Source organism: Pseudorasbora parva, chromosome 1 (genome assembly GCF_024679245.1).
Source record: "Pseudorasbora parva isolate DD20220531a chromosome 1, ASM2467924v1, whole genome shotgun sequence".
NCBI classification, from domain to species: domain Eukaryota; kingdom Metazoa; phylum Chordata; class Actinopteri; order Cypriniformes; family Gobionidae; genus Pseudorasbora; species Pseudorasbora parva.
In genome coordinates this window covers 47837349-47856923 of record NC_090172.1, presented here as the reverse complement: position 1 = coordinate 47856923, position 19575 = coordinate 47837349, and the positions used below count along the sequence as shown (strand labels likewise).

Here is a 19575-nt window from a genome sequence, read left to right as displayed (position 1 = left end):
GGGCATAGCCTGTTGCTTTCGCTCTCTCCCTCTCTCTCTCTCCCTCTCTCTCTCTCTCACACGCTTCCGGTAGAATTGTCCGTAAGGCCCATACAAGGAAATTCCGCCCCCATTAACGTCAAAGGGGACGCATGATCGCAAAAAACTTGCCGAAACTTATGACTAACCGGAAGTAGTATTTTTGACAAAGAAATACTCCCATCAAACGTCCACCTTAACTTTTGAAACTTTGTCCATGTTTAGTATGGGATTCCATGTCTTTAACAGTGTAAAAAGATCAGTATGCATGAAACAGCATTTCACCCCCCCTTTAATATTTGGAACTAAAGGAGCTGTGTAAAAGGTAAGGCCAAAAATTTTGTTGATAGACAACCACCCTCTAAAACTCTCAAAAATTAAAGCAGTGAGCCATAATTCCAACAGCTGCAATTTTAATTACCAGATTTTAAGGCAGAAATTGGTATCCTTGGCAGACTTGTATTTATGCAGCTGAACAAGGTGTTGAAAAATACACAACTTCAAACTGGTTTCCATTTCCTAACATAAAGCAGCTTTTATGGACTTTTAAAAACTCTAAACCTGTTGGTAATACAGCTACACAAAAACATTTAACACAAGATTTTTTTTAATTATCTGCAAGATGTTAACTTTCAGTCTATTAGTCAGCTGTAAAGATCCGAGCTGCTATATCATCAAGTAGCCAGTCCACACCTGTAAGTAGGTTTTCACCTGTCACGGCACTGCATCCCACTATGCACCAGTGATGAGTCTTGATGTCTTCAAGGGCTAAGACCTGCACAGATAAAATTCAGAAAATTACACCATATTGACTAATTACTGTTGTGACCTGTTAAGGTCATGCAATTACAAACAAGTGTAACTGAAGGCTTACCTCTCGAATGGCATCTTTTGATAAAGAACCAGGTAAGTCCTGTTTGTTGGCAAAAATTAACAGAGTGGCTCCTGCTAATCGCTATTAAGGAGGAATTAAAATGTGTACAGATAAAGGGTTAGACATTACATTTTACTTAATTTCAAACATTGGCCTGGTTTCACAGACAGGGTTTAGACTAAGCCAGGATTAGGTCTTAGTTCTAGGACATTTAACCCTTAAACAGGCACAACTGGAAAATTATCAGCAACATTTTTTCATCTGGACTTAAGTAAAACACATCTAAAGGATTTATATTTATGAGTTGTAACTCCCAGTTCACATTGCCTGTTAATTAGGGTATTAAAAAAATGTATCATCCACAGTGTTTACAATGAATGGTGTAAACCGTTGACAATGAGTCAATGCAAAGACTCCCTGTACTGGTCATTGCATTATTGTGAATTCTGGTGTGACGAGTGGGAGGATCAGCAGAAACCTTGTTCCAGGGCCCCTAGGAAAGACCCCTGGACCCATTGTACACAGTTCCCCTTATCAAACTATGGAGATTTATTAAAAAAAAAGTAAAATGTTATACATTTTTGTTGACTACATCTTTGCATTTTTAAACACTTGCAGATAATTTCTTTTCTTGCAACTCACAGGAAGTTAGCCCTCCAGGAGCAGGGTTGGACACCCCTGTTCTACCATAAAATGAGCTGTATGAAATGGCAAGAAAATATCTAGTTAAAAATGCAAAGATGTCATTAATCAACAAAAAGTAATAATTTAAGTTTTACATGTCACGTTTGAACATTTGCACATTTAAAAAAAAACCTCAATGCATAGATTGAGAAGTGGAACTGTGTACAGAGTGCCTGGAGGGCCTATAAAGGTCTTCCCCAGGGGAACAAGGTTTATACTGGCCCACCAACAACTGACCCCCTCACTTGGAATTCACAATGCAATGACCAGTACAGGGAGCCCATTTTTACCTTGAAACATTATTGATTGTAAATACTATTGATCCTTTTTATACGCTAAACAGGCAACGTGAACTGGGAGTTACATACCTTTCAAATGTAGTAAATAACAGCATGAGCAACATAGAACTTACATTTTCTTTTTCAACATCTTAAGACAATGTTCAAAATTAATATTAGCAGTCGTTTTGTTTTTTGTTTTATGATAAAAGGATTTGATGGAGAAAAAAATATGCCCAAAACAAGACACTGAAGAATATGTAACTTGTGGTTTATGCTGCCTGTTTTAGGATTAAGTAGCTTTTATCAATGTGCCATAGAAAAAAAACAATGACACTGACATGTTTTAAGATATGTTAGTGCAAGTTTCTTTCAGTTAAAACAGCTCAAACATGAATTTTAGTCCAGGACTATCTTAAGCCTTGCTTGTGAAAATGGGGGTAATATTTTATTAGGTTTAAAGGAACACTACACAGTTTTTAGAAATGGGGCTTATTCAATTTCTTTCATACATTGATTTAGATATGTGGGCGAATGCATTTGTCTCAGTCCCTGCATTGTTTTAGTTTGGCAGGGTCGCCGCTTCCATTCATTATGCTAAGCTAAGCTAGCGGCGACCCTGCCAAACTAAAACACTGCGTGCACTGCGAGAAAATGCATTTGCCCACATATCTAAATCAATGTAGGAAAGAAGTTGAATACGCCCTATTTCTAAAAACGGTGGAGTGTTCCTTTAAGTACACAGATTGGTCATCTCACCTCTTCTAGTAGTAAAGTATTCAGCTCTTTCCTGCAGTCCTCCAGTCTCAATCTGTCAGCACTGTCCACTACCCACACCAGTCCATCTGTACTCTCGAAATAATTCCTCCAGTATGATCTTAATGACTTTTGACCACCCACATCCCAGATATTCAGCTTAAACCTGGTCTCAGTGTGAAGAAAGAGAAAGAAACAAAGACGATGCACTTGGGAATTAGTTAAAATGTATCACACAGCAATGTTTATATGCATATTCGAAAATAAGTTTTATTAAAAATCTCCAGAGGCCTTTATCAGGTTAAAAGTTAGCATCTAATATGACACTCAACATCGCACTGGTGCAAAACTGAACACGACTATTAAGCTTCCCTCATACCCTCTGTGCTCAAGCGTCTCAATATTGAAGCCTAATGTTGGGGAGATCGTGCTGACATCTTCGCCGTTGAACTTCTTTAGGATGGTTGTTTTTCCAGCATTGTCTAGACCTCTGTAAAAGAACGGTTAAGAGCCCACAACAGTCTTCTGCATCACAAGCGACACAATCATCACCAGTTGCACTTAACGAGCCCTTTTGATCAATCCAGTCATTGTTTTACATAAAGTATATGTTCTATATACAGTACGCTGATTGTGTACATTTTATTAAAAATACAAACATATAAAAACAACAGCGGTGTAAAAGCAATTTTTCAAATTAATTAAGGCCTAATGTTAACGTTATATGAATTCAATTCTATGAAAAGATACAGCATCAGTAGACGCATTTCACGCTCCTTATGCTTCATCTTCTTCAAGATAGTCAGCAAACCCATCGTGAACGTTGGAATGTAAAACACTGAAGTAGCCTAAAACCCGAAATTGGCAGATTAACTATTGAAGCATGAAATAATTTTCTAAATAAAAATCACATGCGTATAGTGCAAAGCCATACTGGAAACAAGGAAGCGTTAGTGAACACAACACAATGACGTATGATTGGTTAGAGTGCGGAAATGTGACGTTAACGGCATATGATTGGTTGTACTAACTGTCAATTATACTTGGGCTTTTTCTATTGGCAAAGAAGAACCGCGGCAAGGGCGTGTTCGCGTTCTAATAGGTCAAGTCAGAGCCATAGAAAAAGAATGTTGCGACACCCTTTGATCTCTCCGCCACGTGGTCACGTGGTTCAACACCGCGGAGTCCGCGCCGTCAATCAGTTTGCATGGGATTAAGTAGGATAGACAGCAGTTTCACTATATTTGCCGCAATTACTGGCAAATATTAAGACAATATGTGCATCGACTTCGTCTAGACTATGCTTTTCAACGGCTTTGGATCCATTAAGCGGGCAGTCGTTTATATTGCAGCGCCCCCTTATGTGCATATCCCATAAGCTACTCCACAAGTATCTCACGGCTAGTTTTGATCATACATGATTTGTTTTGGTGACAGATGCTTCCAGTGCACAGAATGACAGCGTCAATAAAAGTAAAATGAGTACAAATATATATATATATATATATATATATATATATATATATAGAGAGAGAGAGAGAGAGAGAGAGAGAGAGAGAGAGAGAGAGAGAGAGAGAGAGAGAGAGAGAGAGAGAAAATACAGTGCTTTGTAGCCTAATTTAACCATGTATTGGTCTTCAGAAGACGTTTGTCTTTCAAACACATTAAATTGTAAAAATTCAAACCATTTCATATTTACAGCAATGCAGGGACTCCCCAACTATTCTTGGCAGCTGAACCTACTTGTCCCAATATATTTATTTGAAGTACCCCCTGAGATTAAGTTAATAAATTAGGTCAATATAATACAAAATTAAGTCAATAACAATAATAAATAATAATAATAAAATTAAGTTCACAGTTAATTTATGTCAGTTAATAGTCTCATGACATGTAGGTAAACATTTTTTATGTTTAAATTATTCATTTTTTAAATGTAATTACTTAATAGCTTTTAATTAAACTATATTTATAATATTTAATGCAATTCATGTTGTTAATAAAAAACAATTGAATAGATTATCTTTCTCTTTGTTTTTGTTTTTTATATCAGTATGGTACAAGTACAGAATTTTGTTGGCCAAAACACAGAAGCAAGTTAGCATTTTAGCACTTCTGGTTCCATTGTCCTGAATTTAATTGTTTTTTTTTAATGGGGTTTTGGTTAAATGGCTAAAATAAGGTCTGTGGTGAACACAAGCTCAAGGCACATTTACGTTTTATTCTATGAAAGAATAATAGAGTAGGCTAATACTGATGTACAAAAAATGTGGGGTAATACTGATGTTTTTTTTTTGTACATCAGTATTAGCCTACCACTGCTGTTACATTGAAAAAGGCGGTTGCTAACAAATTGCTAAATGGGACTACAGAGGCTGTCTGGGACATTAAACGACATCACGTTGAAAAGGTAAGCTCAGTCCGCTTTTACTGCCTCATTATGCTTATAATTGTGCTCTTATAAACTATTCTAACTATGAATATGTTTTGATATAAAAACTGAAAGAGTTGTCGGAAGCTTAGTGATGGTGACGTTGAAGTCGAGCGACCGTGGTGTAGTTCGTTATAGCTTACCTTTGGCTTTTTACTTCTGACAACTGTATTTAGGTTTCAAAACTCATAAAATTTGTGTTCATCTGTGATAATTATCTTGATGGACAAAACGTTTAAGTATCATAAACTTTAGTTGATCAAAGAGGCCCAGCCAACACCTGTATGTGGGGCCCACGTGAATTAAACATGGGCTACAGGGGTACAGAGTGGGCATGGGCTCAAAATGGGCATCTTATCTGGGGCCCACTTGGGTGAACCAAGTAGGTCCCACATGGGCAAACCTAGCTGGGCTCCTCATGTGGGACCTAGTTGGTTCACTAATGGGAAATGAGAACATGGGTGGAAAATGGGCTAGTGGTCTAATTCATTCACAGTCAAGACAAGTGCAAACACAGTCAATTCCAAAGGTTGATTACATGGGTAGATAGTACACAAATATGCACCCTTGAAAAAAATGTATTGTTATTTTGACACTTGAACACAATTAATGTGACTTTAATCTAATCAAAATTTAAAAATTCCAACACAATAGCAATTTTATTTTGTTTATTTTGTGATCACAGAGCAGTACCATACAGGGACAATTTTAGCTTTTATTATAAAAGTGTACACATTAAGTGAAATATTCCTTTCTCAAATGTTTAATTTTGAATAAATCTTTAATAAATTTTATTTAGGCACAGAACCTCTAGTTTCCGATTAGTAATGGCTTTAGAATACTGTTCCAAATAAGTTGGAATGTCTTCTGCAGGGTTAGGTAATACTGAGTCATTGTTAATAGGTTACACCAGGATCTTTACTTTATACTTAACACATTTTGTATGTCTCCATCATCAATCAGACCTGATTCAACTCATGAGCTCATTAGTAGAGATTTCAAAACCTGGGTGTGTCAGATATAGTGAAACAAACAAAATCTGAAGGGCTGGTGGTACGCCAAGACCATAAACATGACCGATTTAAAAAAAAAAAATTTTTTTTTTTTTTTTAAAACAATACATCCACTTGTGATTCTTATTAAGTGGGTAATTTTTTTTTTTAGGATTCTTAAGCTAACTGAATTCTTTGAGATCCTGACACCTTGCACTTCTGGAGACTCCAGGTAGGTTGCAGTTCTGGAAAATGGTGGAGCTGGAGACTAAAGGGTTTCTGACGTTTTCACACTTAAATCTTCACCTTAATTCTTTTGCAGTTTGTGTCGTTTCGTCGCCATCTGTTTTTGTCTGACCCTGCTGACCATTTCATCAAGCTCAACTAGATGTGGGGCACCAAAAAGCTTTAAATGTGAAAAGGAGAATTTAAAAAAAGTGACACAATGGTTGATTATTTTGAAAAAATTTCAAAGGGCTATTGGGCGATTATGGGGGAGTGAGGAGCTGCAATGTTTTTATCTTTTTGTTTGTGAAATACATAAACTTTAAGTGTACAGATGTACATAAACAATACAAGTTTTGTCAAATTAAGTCTGTCAGGAGCTCTTTTTTTGTGGTACTTTTGTCAAATAAAGTTACTGCAATTTAGTCGTTTTCAAATTATTCTAAATAACCCTTGCATGATAAAGTATAGCATGAGCTACTGGTTTCTGTTGATTAATTTTAACATTTTAGTGTAGTTTAGAGCAGTGGTTTTCAAACCTGTCCTGGAGGACCATCAGCCCTGTGTCCCCCTCATTTATCACACCTGATTCAACTCATCAGCTCATTTGTAGAGACTGCAAGAACTAAATTGGTGTGTCTGATAAGGGAGACATACAAAATTTGCGGGACTGGCGGTCCTCTAGGACAGGTTTGAAAACCACTGGTTTAGAGGATTACCTGTAATGTTTGTATTACGGGGTTCACTATAAGATAACTCATACAGAAACTATGCTAGCCCATCTATATATACCCGTTGTAGCCCATAAGAGCCCTACATAAACCCTATCTGGGTCCAGTCATTAACCCATATGGGCAGACCCATGTAGGCCCAAATGGCTACCACCTGGGTTACCCATATCAGCCTGGTATGAGCCATGAACATCAAGAGACCCATCACTAACCCGTATGGGCAGACCCGTGTACGGCCCAAATGGGTGTGACCTGGGTTACCCATATGGGCCCAATATGATCCCATCAAGAGACCCATCATCAACCCATCTGGGCTAACCCATGTAGGCCCCAAATGTGTACGACCTTGGTTACCCATAAGGGGCCAGTATCAACCCATATGGGCAGACCCATGTAGGCCCCAAATGGGTGCGACCTGGGTTACCCATATCGGCCTGGTATTAGCCCATCAAGAGACCCATCATTAACCCATCAGTTAATTATTATTAACTGTTAACAATCATTAACCCAGTCTTTGCCTGGCCTTTTTCACCTGAGACTGGATATGTGCAGTCCAGGTCAGGTCCTCGGAGATGTTCACACCCAGGTATTTGAAGCTGCTCACTCTCTCTACTGGTGTCCCGCTGATCATGAGAGGGGAATATGACCATTGCTGTCTCTTCCTGAAGTCCACAATCAGTTCTTTGGTCTTGTTCACATTCTGTCTCCTTCTGAATGTGAACAAGACCAAAGAACTGATTGTGGACTTCAGGAAGAGACAGCAACGGTCATATTCCCCTCTCATGATCAGCGGGACACCAGTAGAGAGAGTGAGCAGCTTCAAATACCTGGGTGTGAACATCTCCGAGGACCTGACCTGGACTGCACATATCCAGTCTCAGGTGAAAAAGGCCAGGCAAAGACTGTACCACCTGCGCCAGCTGAGGAAATTCCGGGTCTCACCAGCTATCCTAAAAACTTTCTATTCAGGGGCGATAGAAAGTTTACTGACTCAGTGCATCACAGCGTGGTATGGTAACAGCACCAGTCACGACCTCAAAGCCCTGCAAAGAGTGGTGCGCTTGTCCGAGTGCATCTCAGGGTCAGCTCTCCCGTCTCTGCAGGACATCTACATCAAATGATGCAGAGGCAGAGCTACAAAAATCATCAAGGACATTAATCACCCGGCCAACCCCCACTTCACCCGGCTGCCTTCAGGTAAGCGCTTCCGTAGCCTGATGGCCAAAACTGAGAGACTCAGGAGGAGTTTCTTCCCACAGGCCATCAGACTCCTGAACGCTGTCACTTAACAACATGTGACTTCACCTCACTCAGTATTAACAAACTCACATACTGATATTGCACTGCACTTTATTCTTGTGTTCATGTAACTACTCATTATAATGCTGTTTGCACATTACACTCCTGCACTTCTGTTATCCACGTATTTATTTTTAATCCAGTCTCCAGTTTACTTTATCTCACTTATTTTATTCCACATCTCTTATTTCTTTTACTTGATTTATTCATAATTCTACATATGTATATATATATAGCACCTTATCCTATTCCTATTTTATCCTATCCCTATTTTATAATTTATTGTGCTTTTTTTGTTAATTGTTATTTGCTGTCCATGGAGCGGACCTGTCTACATTTCACTGCCGGTTGTATTCTGTATAACTGTGTATGTGACAAATAAAACTCTTGAACTTGAACTTGAACTTGAAAACCCTTATGGGCAGACCCATGCAGGCCCCAAATGGGTGCTACCTTCAAATGCTGGTTGGCCTTCAAAGTGACGTCATACCTGCACTACCCTAAGGACGTTGAAGAAGTTTATTTCAGCGTAGTGTGCTTAAGTATGGTAATAATAATAATAATAATAATAATAATAATAATAATAATAATAATAATAATAATAATAAATGTATGTATAGCCTAATATTTCATTATAAACAATTAAAGGTGCCTTTCTGTCAGCTATCAAACTACGCCTTTGTTTTGAATAGTCAAGTTCCTTAAACCTCAAAGTCCTTAAACACAGCCACTATTCTTGTAGGTTTTACATTTTTAGAAAACTCAATGGATTCAAAATACATTTTTATCTCAAGTTTAAAATCTAAAAAAAGAGGTTTGCAGTTAGAAAATATACATTTATAAATCACATTTCGAAGTGTTTTTAAACGTTTTTAAACAGTTATGACATTACAAAGCCTCGTTTACTGAAATCACGTGACTCTGGCAGTTTGTTACCTGCTCCGGACCAACTGATTCAAAACAGAAGATTCGTAAAGCTTCATTAAGCGATGATTTTTAAAAAAGTATAATTTCTACACACATCTTGCGAGCAGCGGAACTTTTATGCCACAGTCGCCGGCACCATTTCCGCTTTTCCGGTCATGAGTATGAAGTAACGCAGCTCTGTTTATCATATTAGATACATTTGAGTGTGTTGAAAATGATGTTATGATGTTACTTTGTGCATTCGCTCGGCACTATGACACTTGTGGCACACTGGAGAGAAAGTAAAGCGTTTCTGCAAAATAAAACAGAGGGTAATTCAGATATAAAGCAATTGACTCCCTCACACGTCCCGATTCATTGGTTAAACTAGCAATTTTCACATGATTTACAAGTAGTTGGTAAATTTGGGATATTGTAAGAACTCAATTGAACAAAATATATAACCCTGGCCTAGTGATTTTTTGATATTTTACATAGTGCACCTTTAAATGATGAATAAAACACTGTGATATACAATAACTGAATAGAATGTTTGTAAGTTTACCATTGGCTTTCATCCAAACAGATAAATGAAACCTTACACCTTTCTGTCTCAAATACCTGTGTGTTTCCCCCTCTTGAACTTGCAGACAGCCTTATGTTTGCAGCATAGATCCTCCTTATCCATCTATCTCTATTGGCCCTCTGTGTGTAGCCAATGAAAGACGTGACTACTTCCCTCCCATACAATTATATTAGTCCACAATCCATATTAACTCTAATGACAATGAAATAACGTAACTTAAAATAGCCTTTGGAACTGTTCCACGCGTTTGGACTTCCAGAGCGGAATTCCCAGTATTTTGTAACTGTAGAGCGGGAAATGAACAACCCATTTACGGGCATTGCCGTTCCGGAAGCGATGATCTCCAGCCTCCGCTAACCGGGCCATTTAAAATAATTCGAAACCGAAAACACACCAGTCCACCCCTCTGTTGCGTCACCTCATTAACAGGGCTATTGGCTCATTCCACCGCCCACTGCTTACATTACAAAGACCTCAGAGCAGTTTAAATCATGACCAGGCACTGCAGTTTTGCAGACTGCAGCTGCTTCAAGATTCCTATAACGCGCCTCCTTTTCAGTTCGAATAATTTTGTATAATACGGAAATATTACAGACCCCTGAGTTATTCTGAAAGTATACATGCAAGCATTTTGTTCTGATTTAACTATCGAAGAGCACCCGTGTTCTTGGAGATGCCAGCTGCTGTCATGGACAACTTTGACCAGGGAAGTCCTTTCTCGCAAAGTGATTCTCAAAGTCCTCAAGATTGGGTAGGGAGTGAATTCACTTATTTAATATAACTGTATACTATGTATAGGCCTACATATTAGGCTACATGCAATCAAATATTTCCAGGACAAATATTTATGTTTATAATATTGCTATTATTTTTGGAAATAAAACATCATATCATAATATCTATTTACAAAGTAATTAAATATTGAGAATTTTTTGTTTACATAGCTATATTACTATATTTTATAATTCATATGATCTTATGATTAATATCCTCAGAGCGCACAGTCAGGTGGCCACATGCATCGTAGAGAGAAAAACAGAGATGCTGCTCGCAAGAGTCGAAAAAAACAAACGGAAAAGGCAGATATTCTGCACGAGGTCAGTGGCCCATTTTGAATGTTTGTTCCTTCTTGTTGTCTTTGTTGTGTATGTATCTTTTCATTCATGTTACTCACACAAATAGCCTGTATATCTTATTGTTCTTTATTATTATAAATGTCAGATGACCTTTACCCTTATAATTATTTGGAATTAGGAAGTAATGAGTCATAATCATAAACCTCAGAAAGTGTGTATTAAATATTGCAGCTGTGTATGTTTCTGTAAAGGTTCTCTCTCTCTCTCTCTCTCTCTCTCTCTCTCTCTCTCTCTCTCTCTCTCTCTCTCTCTCTCTCTCTCTCTCTCTCTCTCTCTCTCTCTCTCTCTCTCTCTCTCTCTCTCTCTCTCTCTCTCTCTCTCTCTCTCTCTCTCTGTCTGTCTGTCTGTCTGTGTATGTGTGGGAAGGACAGAGGAAGCATTAGTATTGCACAACTTCAGTTCAGAGCAGGCATTTCTGGGAAACATGACTGGGACAGATTAGTTTAGCTAGTGCCAGACTAGTTTTTTCACTTTGCAGTCTGACATGCACCTTCATTTTCACTTTCATATAATGTGCAAATCTTGGACTTTCCCCCTTTTATCCAACCCACTAATCAAATATTTCCCAAGAATAACAAAAAGTCTTGTGTGTTTTTTGTTTTTAGTAAAGTCTGTTATTTTTTCCCCATCTGAACTGTTGTATGTCAGAAATCTATTTTTAACTGCACTCTGTATTTTACTCTGTCACATTTTCTTTCACTTCGTAACTTCTGCATTTCAGCATTGCACTGTTTATAAACTCTTATTTTTTAATTTTTTAACTTAGGAACTCCAAACTTTAGAGCAGTCTAATGCCGCATTCCGAAAAGAAATAGCTGAACTGAAGAAGGAGCTTCAAAGCTACACCACTGCTTTGGAACAACATGAACCTCACTGCACTAAACCGTGTCTGTATGGACCATCAGTTAGTCTTCCAGTAGGTCCATCCACAGCTGCACCCTGTACCTCAGATTTCAGCTTCATCTCTGAACCCAACCTCTTTTCAGAACTTACATTCTTACCAGACACTAATTCAGTGGATGTGCCTCTAACAGAGCTCCTTGACAGTAGCGATTGGTCTCCTTGGGACACAATGAATGGGAATGGGTGCCTGCAGCAGTTTTGAGGTGCAGTACAGTTACAAGCCTTACACTACTACATACTGCAAACAGCTCATTTTACTGTGTTCAAATGTAAACGGTGCTAAAAACCATGACCCATTAAGGTGTGATTATGTTGATATCTTCTAATTTATTTAAACAATACTTACAGATGGCAAAATTTATTTTTTACATATAGATATATTTTAAATATAGAAATTATTTTTTAAAATGCATTACGAGACATCAGCCTTATGTTTGGCTAAGTGATTACTTACTTTAATCCTTTATGAAATGTGATATTTGATTTGTGATTGATGTGACAGTTCAGTTTCAGTTCATTTATAAATTATATTTTAATAAATGTTATTTATTGAAATGTCGTTCAGTGTCACTTACTGTTGTCCAGATGCAAGTTATTTAAAAACACATTCAAAATAAATTTCTTGCAAAATGTATTCAATAAATATCAATGTATGATGCATTTTGAAAATGAAGCTTTACATGGGTAGATTTGGTGAAGTACTTAAAAATGTAGATGGATTTATCCATGCCTCTTCCAATGAATATCAGTGAATTGTGCATTGCAAAAAAGGAAGAGATTTTATGTTTGGATTAAAAAATGAATCAGATATGTTTATTATATATATAATACACTGTGTGTATACATAGTCTACTTTGCATACTTTAATCATAGATTTTTTTTGTTTATATATATATATATATATATATATATATATATATATATATATATATATATATATATATATATATATATATATATATATATATATATATAATAGATTTTATTAATAACACACTTTTCATTCCAAAGAATCTCAAAGTGCAACAAAGGGGGGAAAAAATAAAAAATAAAAACGAATAACAAGTAAAAAATAGAATAAAACAAACAATCAACCATCATAGAAAACTGAACAGAAACAGAGCTGATGGTGGAAGTCTCTGTAAGCTCCGCAGCACACTGTGGTCCACTCCATGTATTACATTTCCCAATTCGGCAGTGTCCTGATGACGTCAGTGAGGCATGACCGCTGAAGACCAGATGATGGGGATCGCCGCAGCACCATGCAGGAGGCAGACAAAGTTTTCCGGGCACTTCTGTGGACACACCAGGGTCGGCGCAGAAGTCCAAGCCGTTCCACGGCCGCAATGCAAGACGGAACAGCGACGCAGCCGAGACTCAGCAGCCAAGACTCAGCAGTCGAGAAGCGGAACAACGCTGATGACGCTAGCCCGGTGCAACCTTGAGCCACCATGAAGCTCAAGCCCGAGGGAGATAACCAGTGACACCCAGAACAACCGCAGCAAGCAACATCAAACGTCCTTCAAACCAGAAGTAACCGCACAATTCAAACATAAACATCAGAGAAGTGGTGAAGAACGGCGAACAACGTCCTCTCATTGGCTGCCAGCAATCAGCAACAGTCCCAATTGTAGCTCTGACTGTTAGACTAGTCACAAACATAATAAAATAAAATCTAATAGTACAGTTAACATGATTGCTCCTAAAACTCTTTTTTGCTGGTGGAGAAGCAGCGAACAGAAAAAGCCAGCTTCCACTCCCCCACGTTGCCTAGCAATATAAGTATATATATACACCGATTAGGCATAACGTTATGACCGGCTTCCTAATATTGTGTTGGTCCCCCCTTTTGCTGCCCAAAAGCTCTGTCCTGTCCTGAAGGCGTGCTGTGGTATCTGGTAAACAGATGTTAGCAGCAGATCCATGGATCGGACTTGTTAGTTCAGCCCATCCCACAGATGCCCGATTGGATTGAGATCTTGGGAATTATTGTTGTGCTCCTAAAACTCTTTTTGCTTTGTGGTAGGGCGCATCATAATGCTGAAAGAACTCAAAGCCACTGTGAATACCGTTTCTTTGAAAGGGTGTGTATTCTGGCACCTTTCTATCAGAACCATGCATTAACTTCTTGAGAAATCTGAGCTACAGTAACTTGTCTGTTTGATCGGTCCACACGGGCCAGCCTTTGCTCCCCACGTGCATCAATGAGCCTTGGCTACCCAAGAGCCCGTCGTGCGGGAACAAGAGTTCCAGTTTTGGAGATGCTCTGATCCAGTCATCTAGCTGTCACAATTTGGCCCTTGTCAAAATGTTTACTTGCTGCCTAATATATCCCACCCAGTAAAAGGTGCCGTGATGAAGAGATAATCAGTGTTATTCAGTGTTATTATTTATTATTTTTTTCTTTAATTCTACAAGGAATACCCCATAATGATAACGTGAAATAAATTTGTGTGCAATCTTTGCAAATGTATTAAAAACAATAAACTAAAAAATCACATACGTATTCAGGGCCTTTGCTATGACACTCAAAATCAAGATCATGTGCAACCTGTTTCCACTTATCATCCTTGAGATGTTTCTACAACTTGACTGGAGTCCACCTGTGGTAAATGGACATGATTTGGAAAGGCAAACACCTGTCTTTATAAGGTCCCACAGTTAACAGTTCATGTAGGAGCACAAACCAAGCCATGAAGTCCAAGGAATTGTCTGTAGACCTCCGAGACAGGATTGTATTGAGGCACAGATCTGGGGAAGGGTACAGAAAAATGTCTGCAGCCTTAAAAGTCCCAATGAGCACAATAGCCTCCATCATCCATAAATAGAAGAAGTTTGGAACCACCAGGACTCTTCTTAAAGCTGGCCACCCAGCCAAACTGAGCGGGAGAAGGGCCTTAGTCAGGGAGGTGACCAAAAACCTGATGGTTACTCTGACAGCTCCAGTGTTTCTCTGTGGAGAGCGGAGAACCTTCCAGAAGAACAACATCACTGCAGCACTTCCATCAATGAGGCATGTACTGTAGAGTGGCCAGACAGCACATGACAGCCCGCTTAGATTTGCCAAAAGGCACCAGAAGGACTCTCAGACCATGAGAAACTAAATTCACCAGCATTAACTTCTTGAGGAATTTGAGCTACAGTAGCTCATCTGTTTGATCGGACGACACAGGCCAGTCTTCGCTCTCCACGCGCATCAGTGAGCCATGGCCGCCCATGACCTTGTTGCCGGTTCACAACTGTTCCTTCCTTGGACCACTTTTTATAGATACTGACCACTGCAGAGTGCTCTGTCCCAGTCGTCTAGCCATCACAGTTTGACCCTGGTCAAACTCACTCAAATCCTTACGCTTGTCCGTAATTTTTCCTGCTTTAAACACATCAACTTGCTGCCTAATATATCCCACCCACTAACGGGTGCTGTGATAAATAGATAATCAGTGTTATTCACTTCATCTATCAGTGGTTATAATGTTATGCCTGATGACATATGATGATGATGATATATATGAAATAGAAAAGCATTTCAACAAATATATATTTGAATAAATACATTAGCTTTGTACATTTAAATAAATAAAATATTAATTATGTAGCCTTACACTGACAACATTAATAGTTGTCTGATCTGAGTCTTTTACTGATACTTTATTCAGTCATATAAAAAAATTGATAAATATTTTTTTATTTATTCAAAGCTTCTTTTTCATTATTGAAGACCAGAAGTCTGGGCGTGGGACAAGCACAAAACAGCAAAAAAAAAACAAAAAAAAAAAACATTTAAAGGTGAAAAAATCATTATTATATATATATATATATATATATATATATATATATATATATATATATATATATATATATATATATATAGTATAAATATATATATATATATATATATATATATATATATATATATATATATATATATATATATATATATATATATATATATATATATATATATAGTTTAAATATTATTATAATATTGACATTTAAATATTTTAGTTTTACAGATTTTAAAATATACATAACTATATATATATATATATATATATATATATATATATATATATATATATATATATATATATATATATATATATATATATAGATAATATTGAACCTTTTTTGATGTGTAAATCATAAATGTATTAGACAATGTATATAAACTTATTTATCCATAATCATTCACTTAAAACTAGCCAAATCAACAGCACTCAATCTTTCTCAGTCGTAGGCTACAGCAGGGGATGGTCTCTCGATGGCCAAAACGCCCATAACGTTCAGCATCACATTTAGTAGCTAGTCTTCTAGGTAGGTCAGCGACACGTCGTCGGTCGGCTGATATCACAAAACTCGTGTTCGAAAAATACTTGGCGACGGATTGAACAAAACCAGCGGATACAGCGACGAGTGAACGCGCGAAATAATGAACGAATGAAGCAAGAACAATGGCCAACCTGACAGTCCCAAAACACAGCGGCTAGCAGAGACTGTCAGCCAGTGAGGGTGGGAGAGAAGGAGAAGGAAAGGGGAAGAGGTAGAAAACAGCTGTATGTTAACGATACGGATGAAAAACAAAAAACAAATAGCACACATATAGCTACTCGCTTAAACGGTAAATATAGTAAACGGTGGAACATAACATCGCGACGTCGCAAAGCGGGTCGCGTAAATGTACGATGAGTAAGTAAATAAATAAATAAGAGCGCGTGAGCGTCATCTGCAGTGTGTAGCATCTACATCTACTTGCACCACCTGAAGACAACGACCGACACTGACTGCTGGGAAATAAAGAAACGGGGGGAAAGCACGAGTTATCAGCGGAGAGGAAGGAAGACGGACAAAATCAGCGACACTGTCAACGTCCTTGTGATATACAATAATTGAACAGCGGTTCCTTATTTGAGGGAAGGAGGTAGAAGGGGGTATCAGTGCTGCAGCGGCCGCCGTGATGCTTTACACATGTAGGCACGTTTGAAGCAGTTCATCCCCGCCCTGTGTGGATCTGACCGAACCGAACCGAGTGTACAATAACGGATTTATTAGGGGGACGCTGTAAGGCTCTGAAAAGGACTTGAGGCGCAGAACTGGTGACTGGTAATATGACGATAACATTTAATTAATAAGTGATGCATTTGTACCTGTATGGAGGAGATAAATGACGGGATTTAAATCGCCCATTTGTTTTTCAACATGGATTGATTGGCCCATGATCACTGGATAGAAGGCTATTACATCCGAGTTTTAATACAGTACCGATTTATGCCTCTAGCCTATAAATATTTAAATAAAGACCAAATTTAGGCCGATGACTTTCTGATGACGACAGTACGGCAGATATGTCTTTATTGTAGAAATATATGTTCACACAAGTATCTCTTCATGAAGATATAGACAATTACTTTCACCTTTGTGCTTATTTCTGTGTCTGATCTCGTTTTTTAGGGGGGTTTAATGTAACGAGCGGAGACGCGTCAAATTGAACACCGATAGCTTTTACTCTACCACCATCCCTCTGTCTACATTTTTGACTAGATTAGGTAACTTCTGTCTTTAGTCGATCCCTGCTTGTCCATTTTACTCCAAGAAAACAATATTTCTGACTCAGTAAGGCGCTTTGGGTGCCTATTCTCGCCGTTGACTTCTTCCTCGAACAATCTTCTGCCGAGAACCACCTTGCAGCGATGGAGACCCCCACGAAGCTACCTCCGTCGAGCCCATCGTCGCCGACCACGGGCTTCTCTGTACCGAGCGCGGAAAAGGTAGACGGCTTCCCCCGCCGCTCGATGCGCCGTGCCCGGCAGCGACGGTCCCACAGCTCCTCACAGTTCCGCTATCAGAGCTCCCAGGTGGAGCTCACGCCGCTGCCCTTACTTAAAGGTAGGTTCCTTTAACTGGGACATGAGGTGGTTTGTTTTGTAACGACATGTTATTTTGCAAGTAATGAGAATGATAGTTAATTTCGTGATACTAAAATAGACTATTACAGCCATTTTGGTGAACTCAGTGTGTTCTTGAGCATCCTTGAGAGATGTCATGGTACCTCCATAAGGACTCCAAATGTAACTAAATCTTCTGAGAAGCACAGCTCAGCAAAATCATTTCATCATTCAAGGGTCGGCTACATTATTTAAAACATGCACACATTTTTTGACTGAACTTATATTGGCCATATGTAGCCTACTGGAAATGGGTGGTTGTAACCTATACATTAGTGTAAATTAAACTCACCATATCTTGTGTAGCAGAAAGTTAATTGATTAACACATTATTGATTAGCTGTATTAAAGTAATTCAAATTATTTGCAGTACTAGTAGCTAGTATGACAATCAGCAAGAATTGCAGGAAACAAGAAACTGTTCATTGCAGTGAGATTTGCTTACACTGTAAAAAAAATTGGTTGGTTTTTGTTGGTTTAACTTAAAAAAGTAAGTAACCTGGTTGCCTTAAAATTGTGAGTTTTTTGAAATTAAAACTTTGAGTTGATACAATGAAGGAAATTAGTTTAATAAATAGAAACTCAAAATATTATTGTATCTGAACCACATAAAAAAATGATAAATCATGAAAATAGCACTATTTGGCATGTTTCACTGCATCATCAGAAATAAAACACACACAATTACCCAATATGCTTACAAAATCTTTTAATAATATTTTAATAAAGGTTGTCGTATCTCAAAAAATGTTCATTGTATTAACTCAAAATTTTAATTTCAATGAACTCAAAATTTTAAGGCAACCAGGTAACTTTTTTTCTAAATAATTTTTTACAGTGTAGTAGTCATTAAGTAAAGAAACATAAACCATATAGTAGCCTATTATCTGGCTCAAAAACACACACACACTAACATTTTGAGATTGGTCCCCACATGCAAAGCTTGCTAGGAATCCGAAATCCCTTGTGCAGTTTTAATTAATGGCAGCACAACATATTAAGTCTAACAAATGCATTATAAGTAAAATTAAAGGGATAGGTAACCCCAAAAGAAAAAAATCTGTCATTATTTACTCCCCTTAAAGTTGTCATCACAAAATATATATATATTTTAAAGAATATGGGTTAGCTACTACACATTTGATGGGCCCTATTGACTTCCATATTGTGGAAAAAAATAATATGGAAGTCAGTGGAGCCCATCAACTGTTTGGTTTCCCATATTCTTCAAAATATCTTATTTTGTGTTCCTCAGCCAAGTTCTTTTCAATTTTAGGGATCTTTGTGGTTAAAAGCATCCTCAGTCTGAAGACTCTGATACTTCCATGGGCTTATTTCAGCCATCCTCCTGAAGTGAGGGAGAAACTATTAAGTGGTTAGGAAGCTACTGTGCTGATCTTATTGGTGGGGGTAATTTGAAGTAATCCATTAATTTTATATTAAAAGTATAATAGTGAAATAATTTTCTGACAAGAACCAGCATATATTTCATATATATGCATATATAAGTTATTTGATTTGATAGATGCATTAGAGCAGATGCACTGTAGATTAGCTATGAATAATCACAAATAATACAGTGTTGTCCGACAGTATTTCATGGATGGGATTCAATTTCCTAGGTTTTCCAAGTTCTTACACAACTTCATGATTCATACTTCAGCAGTAAATGATTCACATAGTCTAATACAGGAATCATCTGAGCTACATCTCCAGTGAAGTAGGATTTAGTGTACCAGTTTTAATGAGACTCTCTCCAGCTGAGGGTTTGCTGCCAGTTGGTGTGTCACAGGGGGTCCAGACTGAGCCTCTGT

The 19575-nt window shown here is 37.9% G+C and overlaps 3 protein-coding genes and 1 long non-coding RNA gene across 5 annotated transcripts in view; 3 read left to right on the top strand and 1 right to left on the bottom strand.

The window, feature by feature from the left end:
* Window positions 1-613: 613 nt before the first annotated feature.
* On the bottom strand, window positions 614-3583 carry arl2 (ADP-ribosylation factor-like 2). Its single transcript, XM_067451578.1, has 5 exons — window positions 3361-3583; window positions 2990-3100; window positions 2614-2776; window positions 893-973; window positions 614-793 (listed from the first exon to the last, which is right to left on the bottom strand). The coding sequence occupies exons 1-5, from the start codon at window positions 3423-3425 to the stop codon at window positions 659-661; spliced, it is 555 nt and encodes a 184-aa protein (XP_067307679.1). The 5' UTR covers window positions 3426-3583; the 3' UTR covers window positions 614-658.
* Window positions 3584-4921: 1338 nt separating this feature from the next.
* On the top strand, window positions 4922-6531 carry LOC137085014 (uncharacterized). Its single transcript, XR_010906880.1, has 3 exons — window positions 4922-5020; window positions 6206-6265; window positions 6356-6531. It is a non-coding gene; the product is annotated as an uncharacterized lncRNA (long non-coding RNA).
* A 3380-nt stretch (window positions 6532-9911) lies between these two features.
* batf2 (basic leucine zipper ATF-like transcription factor 2) lies at window positions 9912-12303 on the top strand. The gene is made up of 3 exons (XM_067451563.1): window positions 9912-10531; window positions 10776-10877; window positions 11683-12303. The coding sequence occupies exons 1-3, from the start codon at window positions 10454-10456 to the stop codon at window positions 12019-12021; spliced, it is 519 nt and encodes a 172-aa protein (XP_067307664.1). The 5' UTR covers window positions 9912-10453; the 3' UTR covers window positions 12022-12303.
* A 3747-nt stretch (window positions 12304-16050) lies between these two features.
* Window positions 16051-19575, top strand: part of ppp2r5b (protein phosphatase 2, regulatory subunit B', beta) — a 33310-nt gene continuing 29785 nt past the window's right edge. Inside the window, exon 1 of one of the 2 annotated variants that reach the window (XM_067443622.1) lies at window positions 16051-17702. In XM_067443622.1, coding sequence (XP_067299723.1) covers window positions 17507-17702 — 196 coding nt within the window. In that variant the 5' untranslated portion in view covers window positions 16051-17506. The remainder of the gene's footprint in view (window positions 17703-19575) is intronic. The other variant, XM_067443614.1, reaches the window with a different exon arrangement.

Bases quoted from the DNA above. Each gene is read 5' to 3' on its own strand.
- arl2 (XM_067451578.1), bottom strand. From the start codon at position 3,425: ATGGGTTTGCTGACTATCTTGAAGAAGATGAAGCATAAGGAGCGTGAA. The intron at 974-2,613 runs GTGAGATGACCA...CCTCCTTAATAG, and splicing joins ATACTTTACTACTAGAAGAG to CGATTAGCAGGAGCCACTCT. The intron at 794-892 runs GTAAGCCTTCAG...TTATCTGTGCAG, and splicing joins CAAAAGATGCCATTCGAGAG to GTCTTAGCCCTTGAAGACAT.
- batf2 (XM_067451563.1), top strand. From the start codon at position 10,454: ATGCCAGCTGCTGTCATGGACAACTTTGACCAGGGAAGTCCTTTCTCG. The intron at 10,532-10,775 runs GTAGGGAGTGAA...TAATATCCTCAG, and splicing joins CTCAAAGTCCTCAAGATTGG to AGCGCACAGTCAGGTGGCCA. The intron at 10,878-11,682 runs GTCAGTGGCCCA...TTTTTAACTTAG, and splicing joins AGGCAGATATTCTGCACGAG to GAACTCCAAACTTTAGAGCA.